The 25,009-nt window shown below is 34.7% G+C and overlaps 1 protein-coding gene across 1 annotated transcript in view; it reads right to left on the reverse strand.

Annotated features, from left to right (window-relative positions):
• Nucleotides 1-726: 726 nt before the first annotated feature.
• Nucleotides 727-25,009, reverse strand: part of Cerkl (CERK like autophagy regulator) — a 109,557-nt gene continuing 85,274 nt past the window's right edge. The window contains 8 exon segments of the mRNA XM_077799021.1: nt 727-1,558; nt 2,308-2,483; nt 7,584-7,680; nt 10,524-10,658; nt 11,354-11,413; nt 11,489-11,666; nt 12,449-12,523; nt 24,702-24,844. Coding sequence (XP_077655147.1) covers nt 1,477-1,558; nt 2,308-2,483; nt 7,584-7,680; nt 10,524-10,658; nt 11,354-11,413; nt 11,489-11,666; nt 12,449-12,523; nt 24,702-24,844 — 946 coding nt within the window. The 3' untranslated portion in view covers nt 727-1,476.

Consider the following 25,009-nt stretch of genomic DNA (forward strand, 5'->3'; position numbering starts at 1 on the left):
AGGGCTCTGCTGCCAGCTGTCCCATTCCTCAGATTTTCTGATTCATGGAAGTTACTTATTCACAAGCCTGAAACTGGTGGCTGGAGAATGAGAAATGTACTGTGATTTGCCAAGGCATTTATTTGAGCAAAGTTGAACACAAAGCCTCCTTAACTGTGTACAAGCAAAACTAAAATGTATATATTTTAAGAGCGCTTTTTGTCAAAAAGACATTTTTATGCTTTTATCATCATTATAAAAAGCCAAGTAATATTCTACCCAGCTATCCCACTCCTCAGTCTATACCCAAAGGATTTAAAATTAGCATACCATAGTGACACAGCCACATCAATGTTTGTAGCAGCTCAACTATGAACCAACCTAGATGTCCTTCAACAGACGAATGGATAAAGAAACTGTGGTACATATATATAATGGAATATTACTCAGCATTAAAAGAGAATAAAATCATGGCATTTGAAGGTAAATGGTTGGAGTTGGAGAATACCAAGCTCAGTGAAGTAAACCAATCCCAAAACACCAAAGGCCAAATGTTCTTTCTGATAAGTGGATGCTGATTCTTAATGGGCAGGAGGGGTGTGGAAGAATGGAGGAACTTTGGGCAAAGGGGAGGGAGGGCAGGAGGCATGGGGGCAGGAATGATGGTGGAATGAGATGAACATTACCCTAGGCACATGTATGACTGCACATATGGTGCAATTTTACACTCCATTTGTGTACAATGAATTGAAATGCATTCTGCTATCACGTATAATTAATTAAACTAATTTTAAAAAAGCCAAATAACTCTTTTAGAAATATGTCTAGGATCACTCCCTCATGAAAAAAGTGAAGCACTAATTTAGAACTGTCTTCTCAAGAATGGTCTCTAAAGAAACTACATTGGAAATCAAGAGCTATGATTTCTGGACCCATGCATCTCAGGTACAAGAGTAACACAGCTACCAATTAGGCTTTTGCATAATTCTAAATGTTATCAACTTTGAGTTTACCTATATGATGAATTTATAAATCCCACCACTTAACAACATTTTCTCAAAGATGGGATTATTCTTTTTTGGCAGACAGGCTAAGTATTGGAAAGATTTTCAAAAAACGTGGTTCTGTTTCTGGTTACACAACTAAATGTGTCATTTTGGAATTTAACTTCTCTAAATTTGTTGCCTCATTCATAAAATCAGGGAAGTACATGATGGATTCAAATCTTGTAAAATAAAAGAGTCCAAATGAATTATCTTGATTAAATATTGATATCATAAAGGTGAAACGTATGAAATGTTTCAGTTCCAATAAACACCTATACAAACCAGAATTAAAATTGTTTTTGATATTTCATATTTTCATCTTGATTTTCAAAAACCTAGAAGCTTTTTAATATCAAAAATAGCAATTTTACTTTTAAAACATTTTCTTAAGATATCTGTTTAAAGAATGAGCAAATTCCTTCATATTAAAATTCTAGTTTGCACATTTCTTTTATAAACAATTACATGTTACTTGGAAATCATTCACTTCTTCCAGGCTTCCTCCATAAAGACTGATAAGTCTTGGATGTAATCTGTAAAGAATATACATAACTTATTATTTCATCAACCTTTGATTTCAAACACATACATAATGAGTATGGTACATAGTAATACCACCTACAAATTTCTAATGGCAGAGATGCAAACTTAGAGTGCCTCAAAAAACACTGGTAACTATTCCAAAGCCACCTAGACTAATGTGCTCCATATTGTCTCTGTGGAGCAGTCTGTTGTCCTTCTAGTAACAATACATCTAGTAGGTGCTCCTATACACTTCTGCCCATTAAAACATAACACTTAACCAAGAATTAGCTTGTATATTTCTAAATCTGTTTGTATCATTTACCCTCCTCATGTACCAATATGTAAAAGTGTTCTGTAAAATATGTTGAATATTTTGTAAAGACTTGATAAAAGCAATCTCCTGAACAAGGTGCAATGGTATTAAAAATGACTGAAACTGAAGACTATACACCATTCAGATGACTTCACAAAGCCTTGGGATCTTGAACCATTTTTTAAAAATCTATAAAAGTTATAGACACATTAACTGTGGAGTTTATGCAGAATAATTTGGAATGCCAACATAGAACCCCAACTAAAAAATTGCCATTGCACTATGTAAGAGTTGCTGAATAAATATGAAGTTATACTTTTCTATTGAAAGTTGTGTATGTGTCATTTTTTCCTTCCTTGCTTGACTTTTTGAAATAATGCTTACCTGCAGTACTAATGTTGGGTCTACTGGTGACATACAAAACAGTGAAATAGTTAGGCTTACCTGACATGGACCTCAGATGCAACTTCCATTAAGTCCCCATCTACATTCCAAGGAAAACTGTTTTCTAAAGTAGCTTCATGCAGTCTATCCTGCTCTGGGCTGTAGCCACTAGTGGTGTTCCTTGGATGAACTTTTACTTCTCCAACAGTATAAGTCTCAACAAATGGAAAATTGAACTAAATAAAACAAATGCAAATAATCATGATATTGGCTTTATCTCTAACTGCTACTGCAAATCAAGAAGGTCTACTGTGGCTCCTCTCACAGGTAAAAATGATGCAAGATAATATTTTTACAGCTTTGAAACTACCACCAGGGATCCTCAGTTTTGTTTTTTGTTTTGGTTGAAGGAGTCTTTTTCCTGAAGCTGGTTTGACTATTAGGTCTATTGTATAGACCCTGTATGACAAATAGTTCCTATCTATGAAAAATTGCACATAATATTGTATATCTTCCAATAAAAGACTGGATTAATATACACCTGTTGATACCAAAGAGTTTTATAATCCATAGACTTATTAACTTGGAGTTCAGCTGGGGTGAATCAAACTCCAATGATGAAGCTTCATACTTAGAATTATGAAATAAAATATGAAGTCTATATTTCTTCAAAGAGCCAACACAATCTGACTTTCACTGGTGTTACCCTGTCTCCTTCCCACTCTAAAAATGACACCAGTTTTTAGAAAACTGATTACTGACCACTTGAGAAGGTTACAAGGTAACCTTCAACCTGCAACTTTTCTTCTTTGCTTAAGGAAGTTATAAGGAAAAAGTATATGTATTCTCTGAAATAATTAAGAGCCAAATAATTTCAAGAGAACTACAAAATGCTCATTTTAGTTTTCAGACAAATAGCAGGAAATTTATCCCTAATAGATTATCTTCATAGTTTCCCCCTTATTCCACATATAAACCTCAATGAAGCAGAGTTTTAAAAGGCAATAAAAAAACGAATATCTTCCACAACATTGTTATATATGTCAAAAGCAAGATCTAACAGATTGTGCAGTTCATATTGTACAATAAGGAAGCATCAGCTATTCTGATAGAGGTGGAGTGAGAGGCTCTGAGGGGCTTGTTCTCTGTAAGAACTACAGTAGACCTTCCGCATCAAGCAGAAATTACATGACTCATACTTGCAGAGATTTCTACATAATCACTTATTTTAAGGATTATGTGATTTAAATGAGTCATCTATATAACTGGCTGTTATTGGCTAAATTACACCCACCCCCCAAATATCAAGTTCTAATTCTAGTAATTGTGCATGTCACCTTACTTGGAAGTAGTGTCCTCAATTAAAGGTGAAGCCATTAGGGTTTGTCCTAACGCTACATGACTGATGTTCTTAAAGAACACCACGTGATGACAGGCAGGAGTGATCAAGCTGTAAGTTATGAAATGCCAAGAACTGAATCCACCGCCAGTAAGTCTATGATCTTAAATCATCACACCTCTCAGAATGAAGCACCAGTCATCCATTCAAATTTATTAATGATGAAGCCACAGACATTGTTAAACGGGACTTCAGGAAGCCAACAGTATGATGTGTGAGGTCTGTTTTGAAGTGAAGGGGAGAAGAGAAGCCATCAAAATTATACAGAGAAGTGCTATGACAGTGAGATCATGGAGCTCAGAAAGACAAGAGGCCAGGAGGCTCTGCATGTGAGGAAAGCTTCCCATGTGAGCTGAGAACACAGAAGACTTAGCCCTGGAGGAGAGGGAAAGGAGCTCTGGAGAGAGGAAATAATATTTACAAAAGCACAGAGAGATGCACATACCCCCAGGAAAGACCACAGGAGGACACAGTGAGAAGGTAGCCATGTGCAAGCTAAAGCACAGCCTCTCAGGAAACTAAACCTGCTGACACCTTCAGTTTCTAGCCTCCAGAACTGTGAAACAGAATTTTGTTATTGTTTAAACCGCCTATTCTATGTGTTGTGATAGTCCTAGAAAACTAACACAATGACCAAGACACAGGGAATCTGGTGGCGGATGGGGGGGGGGAGGTTGTTACACAGGCAGGGGCTAGAATACAAAGGGCCATGTACTCCATACTGAGAAAATTAGACCTCAGCCTGATGACGAGGAGAAGCAGAAGAGAAATCCAATGTGTTTCAGGAAACTGCCTCTCGAAGGAAGTACAGAAAACCAGACCAGAGAAACAAAACAAGGAGGCCAATAGGAGCAAGAAGGGATTAGGTTTAAATTCAAATGAAGGAAAAATTTCAAGATGAGATTCAATAGAAGTAGTTGATGGGAGATTGTGAGGAAGGAGTGAAAGAGGAGTCCAGAGTAACTTCAGGGTGGGTGGCAGGGGTGCCACTGACCTGCACAGGGAATATGGAAGGAGTGGCTAGAGGAAAGTGATAAGGTCGGCTATGGACATGGGGACTCAGGATGCTGTAGGTTCCATAATCATTGCAGCACACAGAAGGCATAGGGGCTCTGCTGATCAGAAGAGAAGACAGGACCCTTGGGAGACATGATGCACAGATGAGCACTTCAAATAGCAGGGAACAAGGAAATCACCCAGAAGAGGGTATCCTGAGATGTCAAGAGGGCTGCAAGTATATCCCGAGGAAGCACTAACACTTAAGGGTGTTAAATTACCCCAAATGATAAAAAAAAAAAGAGAAATGGGGGAACTTTGATAAGGGGGTCAGCAATAGGATGGAGTTGAAAGGACTTAGGTTATTTTACTCTATATTTTATAAAGATGGGGAAAGCAAAAGTGATTCTCAATCTGTTCCACAACAGATTATATAGTAAACTTCACTTGTTTAACCTGGTAAATAGAGTTCAGGGAACAAGATGTTGCTCTCCTTAGACAGAAGAACCATGTTTTTCCTTCCTAAAGACCAGCATTACTATTAATTATACAATAGATTATATAAACCCACATTCATCTAGTCTTTATAATCTTATGTAATTTACATTTTTTTTGGAAAATGTCACTATGAAGGAAAGAGACCAAATACACATGCACACACACAGTCCCAATGTTAGTATGATATGTATCGATAACTTTTAACAAATATATCCAACTAACATTGACAGCAGTTGCCTTGGGAATCATTCTATTTAATTTTCCTGTATACCATTATATAAGACATTTTGGAATTTCTTTGCAAAAAATTATAGAACAATATCATAAACTTTAATTTCTGGAAATAGCAATGTGAATCAGTTAAATCTAATAAAACACACAGGCCGTAATTTCTTCCATCAAAAAAAAAAATCACTGGCTAAGTACATGGAAAAATACATTATATCTTGCATAACATAATCTCATTTAAAAACATTTTCCTACTGATATAGAACTATTTTCATTATATTCTGTATATCTTATTCTTTTAGGTAAGCTTTGATTTTGAAATCAGAAGACAGTTATTTTCACTAGAGAAAAAAATATGTCTATAAAAATTGCCTCAGAAATTTGCTCCTTAGGGAATTCTAAAAGAGATCTTCCAAACACAATTTATGCAATAGATGCTCCCCTAAAATAGAGCTTCTCAGGTTCTCATTAATAAGTTAATACTCACTTCTCAGGTATTTATTTCATAGAAAAAGATTAGGAAAAAAAATCTATACCAAGATAATAATGTTGATTATCCCTAGAAAAAAGAGATGTTGAATGCTGTTCATTTTGTTTTCTTGTTTCTGTTTTCTGACAAAAAACAAAAAACAAAAGCAAGGAACATGTGCTGCTTTTGGAGTAAGAAAAATAAAGTTGATTTTAATGTTTAAAATTTAGTAAAATCTTTGTGTGAACATGTTTTCATTTCTCTTGATGGAATGAATGGGAGTAAAATTGCCAAGTCATATGGTAAAAGCATTTTGAACTTTTAAAGGAACTGCCCAAGTGTTTCCCATTTCCAAACCCAATGTATCAGTGTTCAAATTGTTCCACATCCTCACTAATCCAGGAATCTTTAGTCTTTTGCAGTTATGCTGAGACATGCGTTATCATATCACCCTGTGGTACTAATTTACATTTCAGTAATGACTACTGATGTTGAGTATCTTCATATGCTTAACAACTACTCATATATTTGTTGTTGTTGTTTTGAGATCTACTTAAATCCTTTGCATTCCATACTGTATTATGAATCATAACATCACTTCTTACCACATAAATACAGATAGTTATACTTTGTCAATTTATAACTTAACGATTAAAATAAACAAATAAAATGATGTAATAAATTAAAAATTAGTAAAATCAGAAAATGCATAAATTCCTTTAAAAAATCATTAAATCCACATTTTTCTCCTAGACACACATATATTACTTAGGCTTACAATCACTTGTCTTATATCTACTTGTCTCCTTTGTCTTGTTAGAGATTTATGTTTAAGGAAAGTGTGATTATGTCTGAATTTCCTAAAATATCCAGTTGGTTACTCAATATGTTTATCAAAAAAATAGATAGATGAAAACTCACTGCTTGAGGACTTCCTAAGGAAGTTTGAAATTATGAAGGAAGAATGGGAGCTTCTCAGGTTCTCACTAATAAGTGGCAATGGCTCTGGTCTGGAAGCAAGATTCAGCAGCCGGTCATTGGCTAGATATACTACATCCCTCCCATCATTTGTTGTTTTTCCACTACATCTAAACATTATTTTATACCTTTAGAATGTACAAGGCTATAGATAGGGTTTTACAACCACACCTGTGTACCTCAAGACTCATACTTGGTCCAAAAATCTGGCAAAAGAATATAGCTACTGTCTCTTCAAAGTTAAACCACTTAAGTGGAAATATATATCTCTATGTGTTCTTGTTTTGAATAAAATAATGTCTGCATACAAGTGGTGTATTATGAAACATATTTGGAAATATTTTTTAACCAGTGAACATAGCCATACCTGCAAATAAATGTCAGAAAAATCCAAAGTGCATAACTTTGGAGAGCCTGCTACCATAAAATCAAAACTGCTGATACAACTTCAGATTTCATTACTTTTCACTCTGAAGAACAGCCTGAGTGTGTGATTATATTCTTAATTTGCTTCACTTTTCAATATAACACAATATTTTCTATTTGGAAAAAAATGTATAACCCATATCTCATAAAAGTCAGTTTATATTAACACTGGTGGATGTTTTTCAAACTCTGGATGAAATGCAGATCGAAGAAAAAAGATTAATGTATTCAGAAGAAAATAAAGCCTTTTTTATGAGGCAAGGCTTGGTGTCAACTCTTGAAGCATCTTTTACTCCATGATTAATAGCTTTGCAAATAAATAACAAAAAGAAGGCACCATACCTGATTTTTTATACTGGCATATCTTTTCAGGTGTTTTATAAATTGTGGTCGAGAAGTGTTTCGTGCAATTATAAGAGCCATACTTCCATTGTTTATTCTGAAATTAAACATTTGCATTTGACATTAAGAAGTTTATTAAAAGACTTCTTCAGAAGCTACTCCATATCATTTTCTTATAACAAATATACTGTTTACTAGAAATATTGGGCAAGAAAGCTTAATCATCACCATATTAAATTTACCTAAAACTCTTAGAGTCATATCTTGCTGTGTTATTGTTTAAAAGATGGAGTTTTTCAAATTAGTTTTACTAAACCATTTGTTTCCTTCTCAGCAAGCTCTTACATCAGGGCTCTTTAAAAAACAAACCATCATGCATCCTATTCACATTATGAAGTCACAATTTAAAATCCACTGTAATTATTTAAAAGATATATTATAAAATAGTTAACATGTACAAATGGTATAACAAATAGCTCAACATTTTCTAAAATCTAATGTGTGATTTAAATATTTATTTTATGGGCAGAAGGTCTAAGTGACATAGGAAATGAAATAAATCAAAGTGGTCCTGGGTGGAGGAAATGGAGTGAACAACTGTGCCACACATGTTCAGTTAAATGACTGAGCATTTTAATCTTGCCTAACCCATTCCATCCAATATGATAGACTGGAGATTCAGAGGTGTGATTTAGTGCCAGAACAGCCAAGCACAAATGCATTCGCTTAAGAAAGCAATTTGCAGAATCCATGCAAACGACTTCAAGCCTGATTTCAGTGCAAACATGAAGTTCTCCCAAGAATATGACATAAAAAAAAAAAACAGCTCTTTAAGCCTTATGGGAGCTCAGGTTAGAGCTGTAAGGGACCTTAGAGATTATCTTACTGTTTACTCATTTTATGTAGGAAAAAAAGACCACGAGAGTGTAAATGATGTGCTCAAAGACACAGAGAAAAACAAAATCATCACCAGCCCCAAAGCTCCTAATTGCCAGGGTCCAGTGTCTCTTCTACTTATCATGCCACCTCTTCCCCTTCGGAAACAGCAAAAAAATGTTCAGGGTAGTGTTATTGTACTTCTTTGTTTTTCTAATTGTGTCATTTAATAAACATGAGAAGTATTACCTATGTCTGCTTTTCGATATTTACTAGTAATGGAAACATACTCAGTGTGCCTGGCACTGTTCCAAATGTCTCATATATACCAATACGTTTACTCTTAGAATATGTAGAAGAAAATTAGTTCCTAACACCAATTTGCACCGAGGTTATTTTGCAGTATATTATATTTTATTGTAAGTGGAAGAAAAGATGAAAGTAGGATCTCTGATTATTCTGAATCATTCAGAAGCTATATCTCTGATAACTCTGGTCACCTGAGGCCCAGTCTAAAGGCCTTCAGAAAAACTGGAATGTTTTCCCTATAAGCCACAGAAGAAATCCATAATTAGTCATCCTTCTTTGAAAAGCTCAGCGATACTGATTAAACTAGGAGAGTCAGCAATGGATTCCCAGGAAAGCTGAACATTTATGGAGTTGCTTTGAAAGAGGTATGAATCAATTGCTCCCCGAACAGCAGGACTACCTCCCCTGGAAGTCCTTGAACAAGCAGGGTTAGAAAAACACTGTCTCAAGGACTGCGGGATGCAGCTTCTGGGCCAGCTAGCCACATCTTCATGTCTAGCAGAGGAAACTGCCATTCAGGAAGTATACAACTGTCTAGGATTTCTGAGGATGTGGAAAGGAAACAACCAGGCTCCATTTCCAAATCACACAAGCTTCAAAAACCCTCCTTCCAACTTTCTGCACTAGACATGCTTAATGTGAACCTTGCCATCTGGGTATTTGTGTCCAAGGCAATCTTAACTCAGCAATGTTCAGAGGCTTTTGAGAAATGACTGGATCACCAGAGTTCTGATTTCATCTATGGATTAATCCATTGATGAGTTCATAATTGAATGGACTACTGGGAGATGGTAGAAAATATAGATAGTGTGGCCGAGTTAGAGGAAACAGATCACTGGGAGCACCCCTTGGAAGGGTATGTATTGTTTCCTACCTATCTCTTCTCTCTCTCCTTCCTGGCCACTATGAAGTGAGAGGCTTTTCTCTACTACACATTCTCCACCACAATTCTCTGCCTTACCACAGGCCTACAGGAATGAGGCCAGCTAGCCAGCTGTGGTCTGAAATCATAAACCAAAATAAATCTTTATCTTTTAAGTTGATTTTCTTAGGTATTTTGTCACAGCAATGAAAAGCTAACAAAACCTTATTTTACAACAGTCATGATCCTTTTTTTCATACAAGATTGGAATGTGGGAGAGATATTTTCATACTCATAATGCACAATGATTCAAAAAATGTGCAAGAGCAACAATTTCTATACTCTATAGATGAAATTTATAAAATGTCTCATAATTTATTTAACTAAAAATGTGTGTCGTGGAATCCTATGCATCATAGTTCACATTAAGTGGAACTGAAATGTTTCCTTTAAAGTTTCAAATGAAAACACATGTGCTATCCTTTTCATGTTAAGGATATTTCTGTTTGCTTTAAGATTGAAAGAGACATTCACAAGAAACATCAGAATGTAATGTTTTCAACAACCAGTAAAAACGTAAATAAGCAAAGGAAATAAGGTAAGCATGAAATAACAAGATGAAGTCAAGAAAACCCAAGGAATATGATTTTAGCCTTAGTGTTACTAAAAGGTCAGTGATTATCTGGCAAAATATCTAGTTCAACAGTTTTTCTCACCCTACTACAGAAAATTTTGTTATCTGAAAGATAAGAAATCCTTTAGAAACTCTTACGTGCCAAGAGACACTACCTATTAGGCAGTTTCTAGCTAGCCAAAGGTAAACTGGGCATCATGAAAGAAAAAATTGGGTTTATAAAAAGAATATCAAGAACTCAATAAAAATGCTTACTTACCTGGTATTAGGTGCCAAGCCTCTAGGTGCCTCTGAACACAGGCAGGGAATTGCCATAATGCTGACATTCAAGAACTGACCCTGGATAATTTGCCATTGATCATTACAGTCTAAAGGCAATGAACGTGACTAGTTACTTTCCTCACCAGAGCACAATGCCAGTACAGCCTGGCTCAGGTCACAAGGAGGTGCTGCTCTTGGACTTACCAGAGTTGAGTAATCCCTGGGCCCTCCTGAAAGAAAGAGAACAAAACAGAGACAAAACATGTCACACACACACATGCACATGGTACCTATTAGATATGAAGAAATTAGAGAACCCATCCTTGTATATATTAAAGATTTTCTTAAATAGTAAGTGAAAATATATGAGCAATTTTGTCCTGCCAACCTGATAATGTGTTAATTCATCTAATGGTAGAACAGTATTATAAGGAACAATGATTTTCAATTACTTTCATGAGTAGAGCCCTTCCTCAGTTTGGCTTTGATTAATATTTGTTTTCCATACTAGACTAAAATTCTCATGAGGGTCAAAATTGCGAGTTTTGTTTGGGTTTAGGCTCATGAATATATCCAAAGTGTCTAGCACGTAGTAGGCACTCGAACAGCTGTTGAACGAATAAATGAATGGATTCGACTGGTTGTATGTGTCCTGAAGACAGAAGCCAAACTATATGCTTACTAGAACGTGCAGGAGTCTGTGATCCTATACTCTTGACTCTTAGTATATAAGAAAATAACCTAAGATCACAAGTCTAGTAAATTATTTCAAAATGTTTTATGCTTTAAAGAAGGATACAGATATTATTACATTGAGTTTTAACTTACATTTTTGGGTCATCCTGAGAGCCATTAAGTGGTAAAAATGATATTTCACAATCCTCTGGCCTAAAATAATAAAATTTATTATTAATCGTCATTGACCCCATGAAACAAAATTCTTGGTTTAAGAAAAATACTTACTCAAGTTTTGCTAGTGCCTTTATTACAGCAAAATCTCTCCGTTGGTTAGGAGACATCCATCGATATTTTTCCGCAAGAGCCAAAGTTCTACCACCAAAGCCAAACATGGCTGAAAACCCAAAGCGAAGAAGCTTGCCAGTGGTACTGAAGGAGCAGACATCAACTGGCTGTATGTGCCCTGAGTATTGTATTGAATATTAGTCAGTGAATGAAGTACATGTAGTTACCAAAGCAGCAAACATCAGAGACCACATTTATTTATCTATGGGATAGTATCTCAAGGTACTGTACACCACAATGAATATCCTTGCTTTCTCTTCATCTCTCTTTACCTATAACTACTATAGACATCATTTGTAACTTTTCTAAATTCTAAGTGAAAAACCTAAAGCAGTAAATTTGCCAGCTTATTGTTATTTCATATAAAACATAGCTAAGGAAGTGATGTTGAAGTTGATGCACAAAGTAAACTTAGATTTAACTGTAGTTTTGCCTTATATTTTTCTAAAATAAAATGTTCCAAATTGAGATGATTAATAGACTACAGACGTGTTCTGGTTAAAATAATTTTCTTGTAATTTTTTTATTTTAACATAATCCTAGCCTGAGAGTCTTGATATACTAAAAAAAAAACAGTTTATGTTATATACTAAAATAATATCCATAGATTCTTCTGGATCTGATTATAAAATTGTGGTTTTGAACATCACTAGTATTTTTTTTCTATCAAGATTATAGTAAAGCTTAATTTACTACTCTTTATAAAACAATATATTGAATAAGTAATCCAAATTAGTGAAGCCCTGCCTAATTGACTTCTTGGTTTCAGTCAAACATTTCTCTGATCTCAAGAGACAAAGAACTTGCCATTCCTTAGATACATCTGTCAGAAATAAAACAGTGTTTCTTATATAAATAAAAACTTCCTTATAAAACAAACTTCTTTGGAAGAATTCTTACCCATTATAATGTGCAAAGTTGCAGTTACTACGTGAGGGACCCCATGAAGAGAATGTGCCAATATGTTAGTAGATCCTGCCAAAGCAATTTTTAAAACATGCACTATCAGTATGGCATATGTTTTAAATTAACATCTGCTCTTATTTTATATAAATGTCACTATGTAATGTTCAGACTAAAAATTAATGGAAATTTATAACATCAGAAAAGTTAATGGAAACATCAATGAAAGTACTGCTTTCCCCTGACTGCATAAATGTGCATCAAATATGTACTGTGTTATTTGTTGAACTTTTAAATGATTTGAAAATGAGCAAACAGTATACAGTTCCTACTTAGTTTTTTTTTTTTTTAAATGAATACCCATTTTTCTACCCTCTCCCAAATGCTTGATACATCAAACCCCCAACTTTAATGAATGGTCTTTAGCTTTTATACCAAAATGAGCACCAACAGCAGAAGAGTAGTGACAAATACATAAATAAATTTAAAAATCCAAATAATAGATAAGACAAAAATTTAATATTATAAACTTGAATGGGTATTCTCTAAATATATTTAATGAGCCTTAGAGATAAGCTACCACCCAAATGGGACTCCTACCTATTATTTGACCAAAAAAAAAAAAAAAAAAAAAAGATGTTGTCCTATATGAAGGAAGTATTTAATTTTGAATTATTTTCTAAGGTATAAAATCTATATCTGAGGCAATAAGAAATAAATTTCTCATTGTCACAGTTACTAGGATAATTTAAGACTCACAAGGATTTTCCCCCACCAGCCTATAGAAAAAAAGAGTTCCCCAAATTAGGCCCCTATAACATCTATGTGGGACTGAAATCAGGTACAAAGGCCTATCTCAGGAAGAGAAATACTAACTAGCCTTTCTCATTTCCAAGAGGCTCAAAGGGGTTAAAAGTACTAAAAATAGTGAATTAAGCTACAGATTTTTCTTGCATTAAATAACAGAAAATAAGTCCAATAATAGCTGAGAGTTTCAAAACCACTGGTATGGTGTGCTAATTACTAATTACAAAATTAGTAATTAGCCTGCTCCTGTGTTGGGTTATTGGATGCTTCCCTGTGCAGTCAGACAGGATCCTATTTGTGACACTTGAAACTATATTCTTAAGTGCTCAGTTGGAGAAACTGAGGCATCTCAGCCATTATCCACCAAGACATCATTACTATTAATTATTAGGTTTCTATCTAAGCAGTAATCATTAAAAACATATTTCAATTACTAATAACAAATATACATAATTTAGCCAGATCTCTAGTAATGATGCAAAGAAAATTTGCCCTAACCAGTTCTTAGATTGGTTCCAAATGATTCACCAAAAGGCAAACTAGGGTCTGTCTAATCCTTATTATCAAAGTATAGCCCACAGTGAAAGAGAAATTTCAACACCCACGTGCTTATTAAAACATTGATGCCCATCAGGAACAACACAAGGATGCCCATTTGAACCCCTTATATTCAAAATAATACTGGAAAATTCTAGCCAGAGCAGTTATTTAAGAGAAAGAAATTACAAACTGGAAAGGAAAAAGTTTAATTGTCACTGTAGCTAGGATCTTATACATAGAAAACACATAAAGACTTCACCAAAAATCTTAGAAGTAATGAACAAATTTGGTAAAATTTCAGGGTACAAAAAGCAACATACAACAATCAGTAGTGTTTCTATATGCACTTACAACAAACTACGTGAAAAGAAATAAATAATCCTATTTACAATATCTGCCCTCCAAAAGTACTTAGAAATAAATTAAATCAAGGGAGTGAAAAAACTTTACACTGAAAACTACAAAACACTGATGAAAGAAACTGGAGATGAGACAAATAGATACCTCATGTTTATGAACTGGGAGAATGAATATTGCTGAGATGTCCATACTACCCAAAGCGATTTATAGATTCAAAGTAATCCCTATCAAAATTCTAATAGCTTTTTTTGAAATAGGAAAAATATATTAAAATTCATATGGAACCACAAAAGACACCAAGTAGCCAAAGTAATATAATGCACCATGAAGATCCATCTCTATTAATGTAAACCTTTGGGGGTTTCAAACTTTTTCAGAAGCTTATTGAGATCTGCAAATACTTCCTCCTTTGCTGTGAATTTAGAGGCAGTTCTTTTCCTTCTCGAGCAGTTTCTTTTCTCCTGCCTCTCTTTTCAGCTGCATATTCACTAAGTAATAGGAATTTTTCAGCTCCATTATAATAGTAGGGAACTACCATCATATATTTATAAACATAATGCATGTAATCATGTATATAAAGCATGGTATATATAGCACACTAACTACATACAAGGAAGTAAAAATAAGTCAAGAAAAAAGAAGATTCAAAATGTCTTTAAAATGGGCAAAGATTGGGCTGGGGATGTGGCTCAAGCGGTAGCATGCTCGCCTGGCATGGGTATGGCCCAGGTTCGATCCTCAGCACCACATACAAACAAAGATGTTGTGTCCCCTGAAAACTAGAAAATAAATATTTTTAAAAAATGGGCAAAGATTTAGAATAGTCATTTCTCCAAAGAAGACATACAAATAGCCAAAAGGTATATGAAAAACAAGGTTAAGTATCACTAATCAGAAATGAAATTTAAAACACAATGAGATATCACCTCATACCCATCAGGATGGCTGTTATAAAAAGAAAACAAATGTCCAGGATGTAAAGAAATTTGAATCTTGTGTACTTTTTATTGGAAATGCAAAATGGTATAGTTGGTATGGAAAATATTATGGAGGTTCCTCAAAAAAAAAAAAAACAGAGAATAGAACTACTATGTGAATCAGCAATCCCACTACTGGATATTTCATTTCATCAGTATGTCAAAGAGATACTGTTCATTGCAGCATTGTTCACAATAGCCAACATATGGGGTCAACCTAAGTGTCCAGTAATAAAGAAATGGATAAAGAAAGTGGTATAAACATTGCAATGGAATATTATTCAGGCTTTAAAAAGAATAAAATCCTGGACTGGCCTTGTGGCTCAGCGGTAGAGTGCTCATCTAGCATGTGTGAGGCACTGGGTTTGATCCTCAGCACCACATAAAAATAAATAAATAAATGTCCAACTACGGGGGCTGGGGATGTGGCTCAAGCGGTAGCGCGGTCACCTGGCATGCGTGCGGCCTGGGTTCGATCCTCAGCACCACATATAAACAAAAAGATGTTGTGTCCGCTGAAAAATAAAAAATAAATAAATAAAAAATAAGATGGACACAATATCTTTAAAAAAATGTCCAACTACAACTAAAAATAATATTTAAGACCCAGAGAGAAGCCTGCCCCAGCACCTGCATGGGGGAGGCACCAAAGTGTGGCTTCACAGCCCAACATCAGGGTAAATATAGGCTTGAGGCTGTCGCTGCCACGAAACTGGAATATTGCTGTTTCTATCAAGGGACAACAATAAGGATCTGGTAAGATGTCACCAAAGTCCCTCTGGGTCTAGCTGCAGCGGAGGTATCACTACTAGGGGTGCTAACATTTATCCTGTTGCTGAGATAACGGAGTCTTGTGTGGGATTGCCTCTCTCTTGTTTCTCCTACTAACAACCAACTTCTCATGATTACCCTCTCACTAGTCATATAATCTAATACGTCTATATTCTCCCATCCTACCTCATAAACATCTCAGCCAAACCCTCAATACCTCCTTCTACCATTAGAAACTGCAAACAATTACACAGATCTATTGACTATATTGTAGAAGACACCTGAACTCATCATTTCTGATTATAGTGATAAAACTGTAAGTGTTAAAATAGAAGCTAATTGGTTGCAGGTTGGGTACACTGGATGCTATAATATTGATCTCCCACCTAAAGGTAAGGTATTGGTGACCTGTAGGGACACTATAAGACAATAGGGCAGAAGCTGTCATACCTTGGACCTACACTGCAATAGAGAAAGACACATAGACATCATTGAAAAAAAAAAAAATGAGAAAAGTGCCCCAAACAAACCAAGATACTACAACAATAGAATCCATAGATAGAGCAGTAGGTGAAATGTTGAAGAAGGAGTTCAGAATATACATAACTAAAAAGATTTGGGAATTAAAGAACCACCTAAATGAGCAGATACAGGCAAAAATTGATCACTGCAACAAAGAGATAAGAGAGCAAATATAGGTAGCAAAAGAATACTTCAAGAAAGACATAGAGATTCTTAAAAAAAAAAAAGAAAAAAAAATCAAATCATTGAAGTGAAAGAAACAATAAGAGAAACCATGAAGAGAATATCCAAGAATTATGGAATACTATCAAAAAACTAAATTTAAAATTTATTGGGATAGTGGAAGCTTTAGAGATTCAAACCAAAGGAATGCACAATTTCTTCAATGAAATAATGTCAGAAAATTTCCCAAACATGAAGAATGAATTGGAAAATCAAATACAAGAGGCCTATAGAACACCAAATGTACAAAATTACAACAGATCTACACCAAGACACGTTATAATGAAATGCCTAGCATACAGAATTAGGGTAGAATTTTAAAGACCACAAGAGAAAAAAATCTGCTGAGATGCAAATTCATTTTCCCATATGAGGGAACTTGTTTTCCCTCATATGGGAAGACGAATTCCGATCTCAGCAAATTTTTTAACTCAGACCCTCAAATCCAAGAGATCCTGGAGCAACATATACCAAGCTCTAAAAGATAATGGATGCCAACCAAGAATGTTATATCCAGCAAAATTAAGCTTCAGATTTGATGATGAAATTAAAACCTTCCATGATAAACAAAAGCTAAAAGAATTTACTATAAAAAAGCCTGCACTACAGAACATTCTAGGCAAAATATTCCATGAGGAGGAAATGAAAAATAATAATAAAAATCTGCAAAAGGGAAGAACTACAATAAAGGAAAAGTCAACCAAAGTTAAATACCAAAAATAAACAAAAATGAGCAGAAATATAAATCATGTCCCAATAATAACCCTGAATATGGCCTAAACTCACCAATCCAAAGATATAGATTGGTAGATTTGATTAAAAAAAATATATGCTGCCTTCAAGAGACTCAACTCATAGGAAAAGACATACTCAGACTGAAGGTAAAAGGTTAGGATAAAATATACCATTCACATGATCTGTATAAATAAGTAGGCATTTCCATCCTCATATCAAATAAAGTAGACTTCAAGCCAAAGTTAATCAAAAGAGATAAGGATGGACATTTCATACTGCTTAAGGAAACCATACATCAACAAGACATAACAGTTATAAATATATATGCCCCAAATAATGGAGTATCTACGTTCATCAATCAAACTCTTCTCAAGTTCAAGAGTCAAATAGACCACAACGCAATGATTCTGGGTGACTTTAACACACCTCTTTCACCACTGGATAGATCTTCCAAACAAAAGCTAAACAAAGAAACTACAGAACTCAAGAATACAATCAATAACTTGGACTTAACTGCATATATAAAATATATTACCCATCAACAAGCAAATACACTTTCTTCTCAGCAGCACATGAATCCTTCTCTATATATTATGCCACAAACAACTCATAGTAAATACAAGAAAAGTAGAGATACTACCCTGCATTCTATCAGATCACAATGAAATGAAATTAGAAATCAATGATAAAATAAAAAATAAAAGTTACCCCAACACCTGGAGACAAAATAATATGCTACTGAATGAACAATGGGTTACAGAAGACATCAAGGAAGAGATTAAAAAATTCTTAGAGGTAAATGAGAACACTGATACAACATATCAAAATCTCTGAGACACTATGAAGGCAGTTCTAAGAGAAAAGTTCATTGCATGGAGTTCCTTCCTTCAAAAAAGAAAAAGACAACAAATAAATTACCTAATATTACATCTCAAAGCCCTAGAAAAAGAAGAACAAATCAACATCAAAAGCAGTAGAAGACAGGAAATAATTAAAATCAGAACTGAAATCAATGAAATTGAAGCAAAAGAAACAACTGAAAAATTGAGAAAACAAAAAGTTGGTTCTTTGAAAAAAAATAAAATTGATAAACCATTAGCCTTGCTAACAAAGGGAAGGAAAGAGAAAACTCAAATTACAAACATCTGTGATAAAAAAAGGAAATATCATGATGACACTACAGAAATACAGAAGATAATTAGAAATTATTTTGAAAACTTGTACTCCAATAAAATATTTCAAAGGCATTGGACCAGTTTCTGTAGGTATTTGATATGCTCAAACTAAATCAGGATGATATACACAATTTAAACAAGTCAATTTCAAGCAAGGAAATAGAGGATGCCATCAGAAGCCTACCAACCAAGAAAAGCCCAGGACCGGATGGATACACAGCTGAGTTCTACAAAACCTTTAGAGAAGAACTAACATCAATACTACTCAAAGTATTTCATGAAATAGAAAAAGAAGGAACACTTCCAAACACATTCTATGAGGCCAATATCACCCTGATTCCAAAACCAGACAAAGACACATCAAAAAAAAGAAAACTTTGGACCAATATCTCTAATAAACATAGATGCAAAAATTCTCAATAAAATTCTAGCAAATCAAATACAAAAACATATCAAGGAAATAGTGCACTGCTATCAAGTAGGGTTCATCCCAGGGATTCAAGAAGGTTGGTTAAACATACAGAAATCAATAAATGTAATTCATCACAACAATAGACTAAAAGATAAAAGTTATATCATTTCAATAGATAGATAGAACATTTGACAAAATACAGCACTGCTTCATGTTCAAAACACTAGAAAAACTAGGAAATCAGGAACATATCTCAACATTGTAAGTTATCTATGTTAAGCCCAAGGCTAGCATCATTCTAAATGGAGAAAAATTGAAAGCATTCCCTCTAAAACTTGAAACAAGACATGGATGCCCTCTTTCACTACTTCTATTTAACATAGTTTTGAAATTCTAGCCAGAGAAATTGGACAGACAAAAGAAATTAAAGGGCTATGGATAGGAGAAGAAGAACTCAAATTATTACAAGTTGACAATGATATGATTCTATACCTAAAAGACTCAAAAAATTCTGCTAGAAAACTTCTAGATACTTCTCAGAAGAGGATATACAATCAATCAACAAATATATGAAAAAAATGTTCAACATCTCTAGCAATTAGAGAAATGCAAAATCAAAACTATTCTAAGATATTATCTCACCTCAGTTAGAATGGCAGCTCTCAAGAATACAAACAATAATAAGTATTAGTGAGGATGTGGGGGGAAAGGCACACTCATACATTGCTGGTGGGACTGCAAATGGTGCAGCCAATCTTGAAAGCAGTATGGAGATTCCTTGGAAAACTTGGAATAGAACCACCATTTGACCCATCTATCTCACTCCTCGGTTTACACTCCTTGGTTTACACAAAGGACTTAAAAACAGCATACTACAGGGACACAGCCACTTCAATGTTTACAAGCAGCAGATACCCTTCAGTAGATGAATGAATAAGGAAACATTGATATATATATAATGAAATATTACTCAGTATTAAAAGAGAATAAAATCATGGCATTTGCAGGTAAATGGATGGCGTGGGAGAACATAATGCTAAGTTGTATACTTTGTATACAACCAGTGACTTGAAAAATTGTACTCTATATGTGTAATATGAAATGAATTGCATTCTGCCATCATGTAATAACAAATTAGAATAAATAATTTAATAAAAAATAATTTTAAAAAAAGAAGGAAATTGCATATTTTGTGACAACATAGTTAAACTTGGAAGATGATGTTCTAGTGAAATAAGAGCCACAGAGAGACAAATGCTGCCTGATCTCACTTATATGTGGGATCTTGAAACAAAAAGAAATAAAGAAAAAAAAAATAAAGAACTCACAGAAGCACAGAGTTCACAGTACCAAGGCCTGGAGGAAGGGAAGCTCAAAGACATATTTGTCTGATGAGGAAAAATTTAAGTTAGGAAGATTAAGTGCAAGAGATCTATTGTACAAAATGGTGACTATAGTTAAGAATGTGTTACATACTGGAAAATTGCTGGGTGTAGAGTTGAAGTGTTTTCCCAAAATAAGTATGTGAGGTAATGCATATGTTAATTGTCTCAATTTAGCCATTCTACTATGTATACACATTTCAAAATATCATGTTGTACTTGTTAAATGTATACAATTTTATGTCAATTTAAAAGTAGATGAAGATAAGTAGTTTGAGATAGTTATTACTGGAAACAAATTAATTTAAAAAAAATATTCACCCTTGGTCCCCACTCCAGGCATACTGAATGGGAGACTGAAGATTTTAAGATCGTCAGGTGATTTGTGTGCATAGTGTCTTGAGGTATGGATAGAACGTGTGGTCTATGTGCAGTATTAAGATTACCTGGGAGCTTTTTAAAAATGAAAATTCCTGTTTCACCTCCAAGGCATGTAGCATGGGTGTTCATGTGTGCCTGCACTCTTCAAGTGACTTATACATGCTCCAGGTTTGAGAACAAGTGGTTAGAAACGCGTTACTCTATGGATTTTAATCGAGGCCTTTCCAATGACTTTTGACCTTCTACAGCTTGCCTTTTGGTCATCTAATTGCTAATTCATCTGGAATGAAAAAGAAAAATAAAGAAGAAACTAATCATTCTTTTCTTCCCAATCAGATGTATGGTAAAGAATTTGGAGGAAGCCATGTAATTAGAAATATTTAGGATTATCGATGGATTATAGTACTCCACTTAATACATTTCCTCCATTGCCATGGTTAATTAGGAGTAAACCATAAAAGCATTCCTCTAGAAAGGCCATTTAAAAACAGTGAAATGTTGTCATGTGCAATAGAGAATGACACATATCATGACTCAATAAAATACTATTTATTCCCTGTGAGTTTGAAGAATGCTGAGTTTGCCCAAGCACAAATCCTTTCAGAATGCTAGAGAGGGATTTTATTTTTGTGTCCTCTTAGACTTTGCAACATTGCAACTTCTTCCTAATTCTGTAGAATTTAGCAGATACTAGGCATGACCAGAAACCAGAACATTAGTTAGGTCACCTACTCATTAGTGCATACCTTGATCTTTGAATGGGGTGTTTTTTTAACATTCTGAAGAAAAAAGAAAAGTTCACGAGAAAGTACATGTAAAACTCCAAAATTATAGAGGCTTTTAGATTTTTGTTTGAAAAATCTGAAAGATCACATTTTGTTTCAGAAATTTGTACTCTATTTGAAAAGATGTCTACATGCCAAAAGAACATGCTGCTCACATAAATAACAACGGTGTAATTTTAACATTCTCACAAAAGCTATAAATGTTCTACCTCAAGGTAAACATTTTAATTAGCCTAAAAAGTTATTTTTCTTAACACTACCAGCAACTTTGCCCACCCTCCCCCTCCCCAGACCTGCTAAAATGTGCCAAATACAAAGTATAAGGACAGAAGTAGCAGTTCATGTAAAGCAAGATAGATGTTTACCAGGCAGACACTACAGAGGTTTGGAAAAAAAAAAGAAAGAAAAGGAAAAGAAAAGAGAAAAAAAAAATTGTCCTTGGAAGTGCAAGCACTTCTGCAGAACAATTAACTTAATTAACCAGACATCATGAATATTCATAAGGCTGTTAATGTCTCCCACATCCAAACAGATAAATGTGATGTAATGACTTCCTAGTCAAGCATATCTAAAATTCTCATGAAAACAGCACCTACACTTTGGTTCTTTGCCTGAAATATCATAGAAATTAACAGTCCCTCGGCAATATTTTATTCTCCTCAAATTAATTGGAAAGCATGAATTTATTTATGCAAACTCTATAGGAATATATAGTTCACAGCCATCAGTATGTGGATTGAGCCTTGTTTTACAACAACTGGATTGCTTTTTTATTTTTATGTCCTCTCAGGCTTTTTCCTCTATCTACCCCCCCTCCCCAGTTTTAATCGGAATCTCTCTGTATAGTTCCTTAGCACCAGTTCCCATAGCAACAAACACCATTCCTAATGGCCAGCAGTTCAAATACAGGCTTCCCCACATCTGATCCATTTGAGTCTGACCATAATTCAGCAGCTTAGTCTGTTGGCTCAGTGGAGTAATTTACTAAACACTCTCCCTCTGGGTGTCTCTCTCCAGGAGGCAAATGGCTTCAAAGGCAGACTGTCTCCTCATGTTCAGCTTGGAAACTTCCTGCCTAGCTCTTGTTTCCATTCTCTATCAAAAGCCCTGACTAGGCATAGCATCCTCATATTAAATACAGCCCACACATGACTTTCTCCTCCTATTAGATGGAATTAGTAAGCTGGAACTCCTATCCAACAACCAGAATTTTGGCAGCATGCTGTCATCTTTTAAACAAAAAGCATTACAATGGTGTTTCCACAGATACCCACTGAATACAATTTATTTTTGAAATTAGAAATTTGCTTTAAAATTATAAAAATGTAATGCTATTTCTTTATTAAATCATAGTTGCATATTAAAAACATAAGCATAGCTAGCTTAGCTAAGTGCCCACTTTATGCCAAATGCACACTTCTTGGGACACCCTTTTCCAGTTTTGATGCATGGTAGCACATGACCTCAGGAATTTAGGCTCTAATGAAGAAAAACAGTGACTTACTAAACACATCCATTTTGCATGGAGGTACATGTTGGAAGGGTTACACTAACTGCATTCAGAACTACAAAAATGATAACAACAACAACAAAAGACATTTAAAAAATCCCCAAATAATTCATCTTTTTCCTCCTTTGAATTGAGGTTATTTGTTATCTTCCACTTATGGACCATTATAGATTTTTCTACATATAACTTACAATTATATCATAATTTATCCTAATAATCTCCATTTTTACATTCTTGCTTTTATGATTTTATACTCTCAAAAGACATTTGGCTATCTTTGGTCCTTGGTCGATTTAGCAGCAATATTAAATATTCTAAAAATCATGGCTATCGAATGGAATAAATTTTCTTCTAACCATGTGCATTTTTTTCAGAAGGAAAATATTTTTCCTCCTTTTAAAAACAGGGCATGATGTTTTAAGAATGAAAAAAATCAATTTCCTTCATTGTTGTTTATTTAAATAATAATTTAGGGTGAAGCTTGCAGAAAGTGTTTTCTTTTCTGGACCAGGGTTTGGCTCTAGCAGTTCTCCCTGGCTTCCACCTCTTCGTGCCCACTTCCAGTAATGATTCCACGTCTTGCTACAAAATGGATTCTCCTAGAACAAACTCCATCAGCTTGCTCCCTTCATCTGGAGCAATCCGTCGTTCCCTACTGCTTTTTTTTTTTTTAATAATTTTTTTAAATATTTATTTATTTATTTTTTTAGTTTTCTGCGGACACAACATCTTTCTTTGTATGTGGTGCGAGGATCGAACCCGGGCCGCACGCATGCCAGGCGAGTGTGCTACCACTTGAGCCACATCCCCAGTCCCCTACTGCTTCTTAAATACAATTTAGACCCTGTGGCTTCAGTCTGGCCCATTTTGACACTATTATCTCCCATCCAATGGCCAGTTTTCCATTTCATAAACACTTCTGGGTTTTGCCGTTATTATTTTTTTAGCTAAAAAAATAAATAGCTTACTGTGATCTTTTTAGGCCAGAGAGCCTACCCACTTTGAGGCCTGATTCAATTGCTATTTGCTCTAGAAAGTCATCTTTATATTCATTCACTTGAGACACTATCCTGCACTGTGTTATATTCTCTTCCAGGCATTGGAAATATGGTAGTGGATGGAAAGATAACCAGTCTGGCCTTGATGGAGCTCACCCTCTAGGGCTTGGATCCTCCTTCTAGTTGGAAGGAATCTTTGGATATTCAAGGTTTTCTGATTGTAGTTCAATTATAGTTCAGTTTCACATTTTACCTTGTATGAAATTAAAAACATTTTGACTGATGGGAACCCCATTTTGAAACTTCCTGTCTAGTACTACGTAACCATTAGACCTGTGTATGGAAGGCAGAATAATATTAATTTCATCTATTGATTGTTTAAACTATGTTCTTAACCCATAGTACATGCCATCTTATTTAGTACTACAACAAATCTGTAATGAAGTAAATATTATGAATTATCCCCACTTTATAGATTAAAAAAAAAAACTAGGCTCAAAGAGATTGCATTGTTCAAAGACTCACATTTGCTAGTGGAGATGCCAGAAGTTAAGCTTGGGTCTTTCAGACTCAAGGTTTATACATTTATCTTGTGTCATATTGACTAGGTTAGGAAGTAGGAAAGGGAATGATGGAGGAGAGTCAATTTAGCATATACATGGCCACCCCTTGCCTGCTGGTATTAAGCCGAGTGGAAGCTGTGCTCTGACAGGAGTTAGGATTTGGTCTGTTTCTATCCCAGCACTCTTCTGGGCTCTGAGAAGCAAAGCATGGGCTACTTCACTAGCAGATCCATCTCCACCAACACAGACAACACTAGAAAAAAGAAATTAAACAAAAGCAAGAATTTCAAAATAATTGGTAATTACTCACAAAATCTAGACTTCTGAATATTTTACTAATCTTACATAGTCATATGCAAGACTCATACTCACCTTCAATTTGTAGTATAATCAATGGCTAAGAAGACACAAGCACTGA

The sequence above is a fragment of the Urocitellus parryii genome, chromosome 1 (genome assembly GCF_045843805.1).
Source record: "Urocitellus parryii isolate mUroPar1 chromosome 1, mUroPar1.hap1, whole genome shotgun sequence".
Lineage (NCBI taxonomy): Eukaryota > Metazoa > Chordata > Mammalia > Rodentia > Sciuridae > Urocitellus > Urocitellus parryii.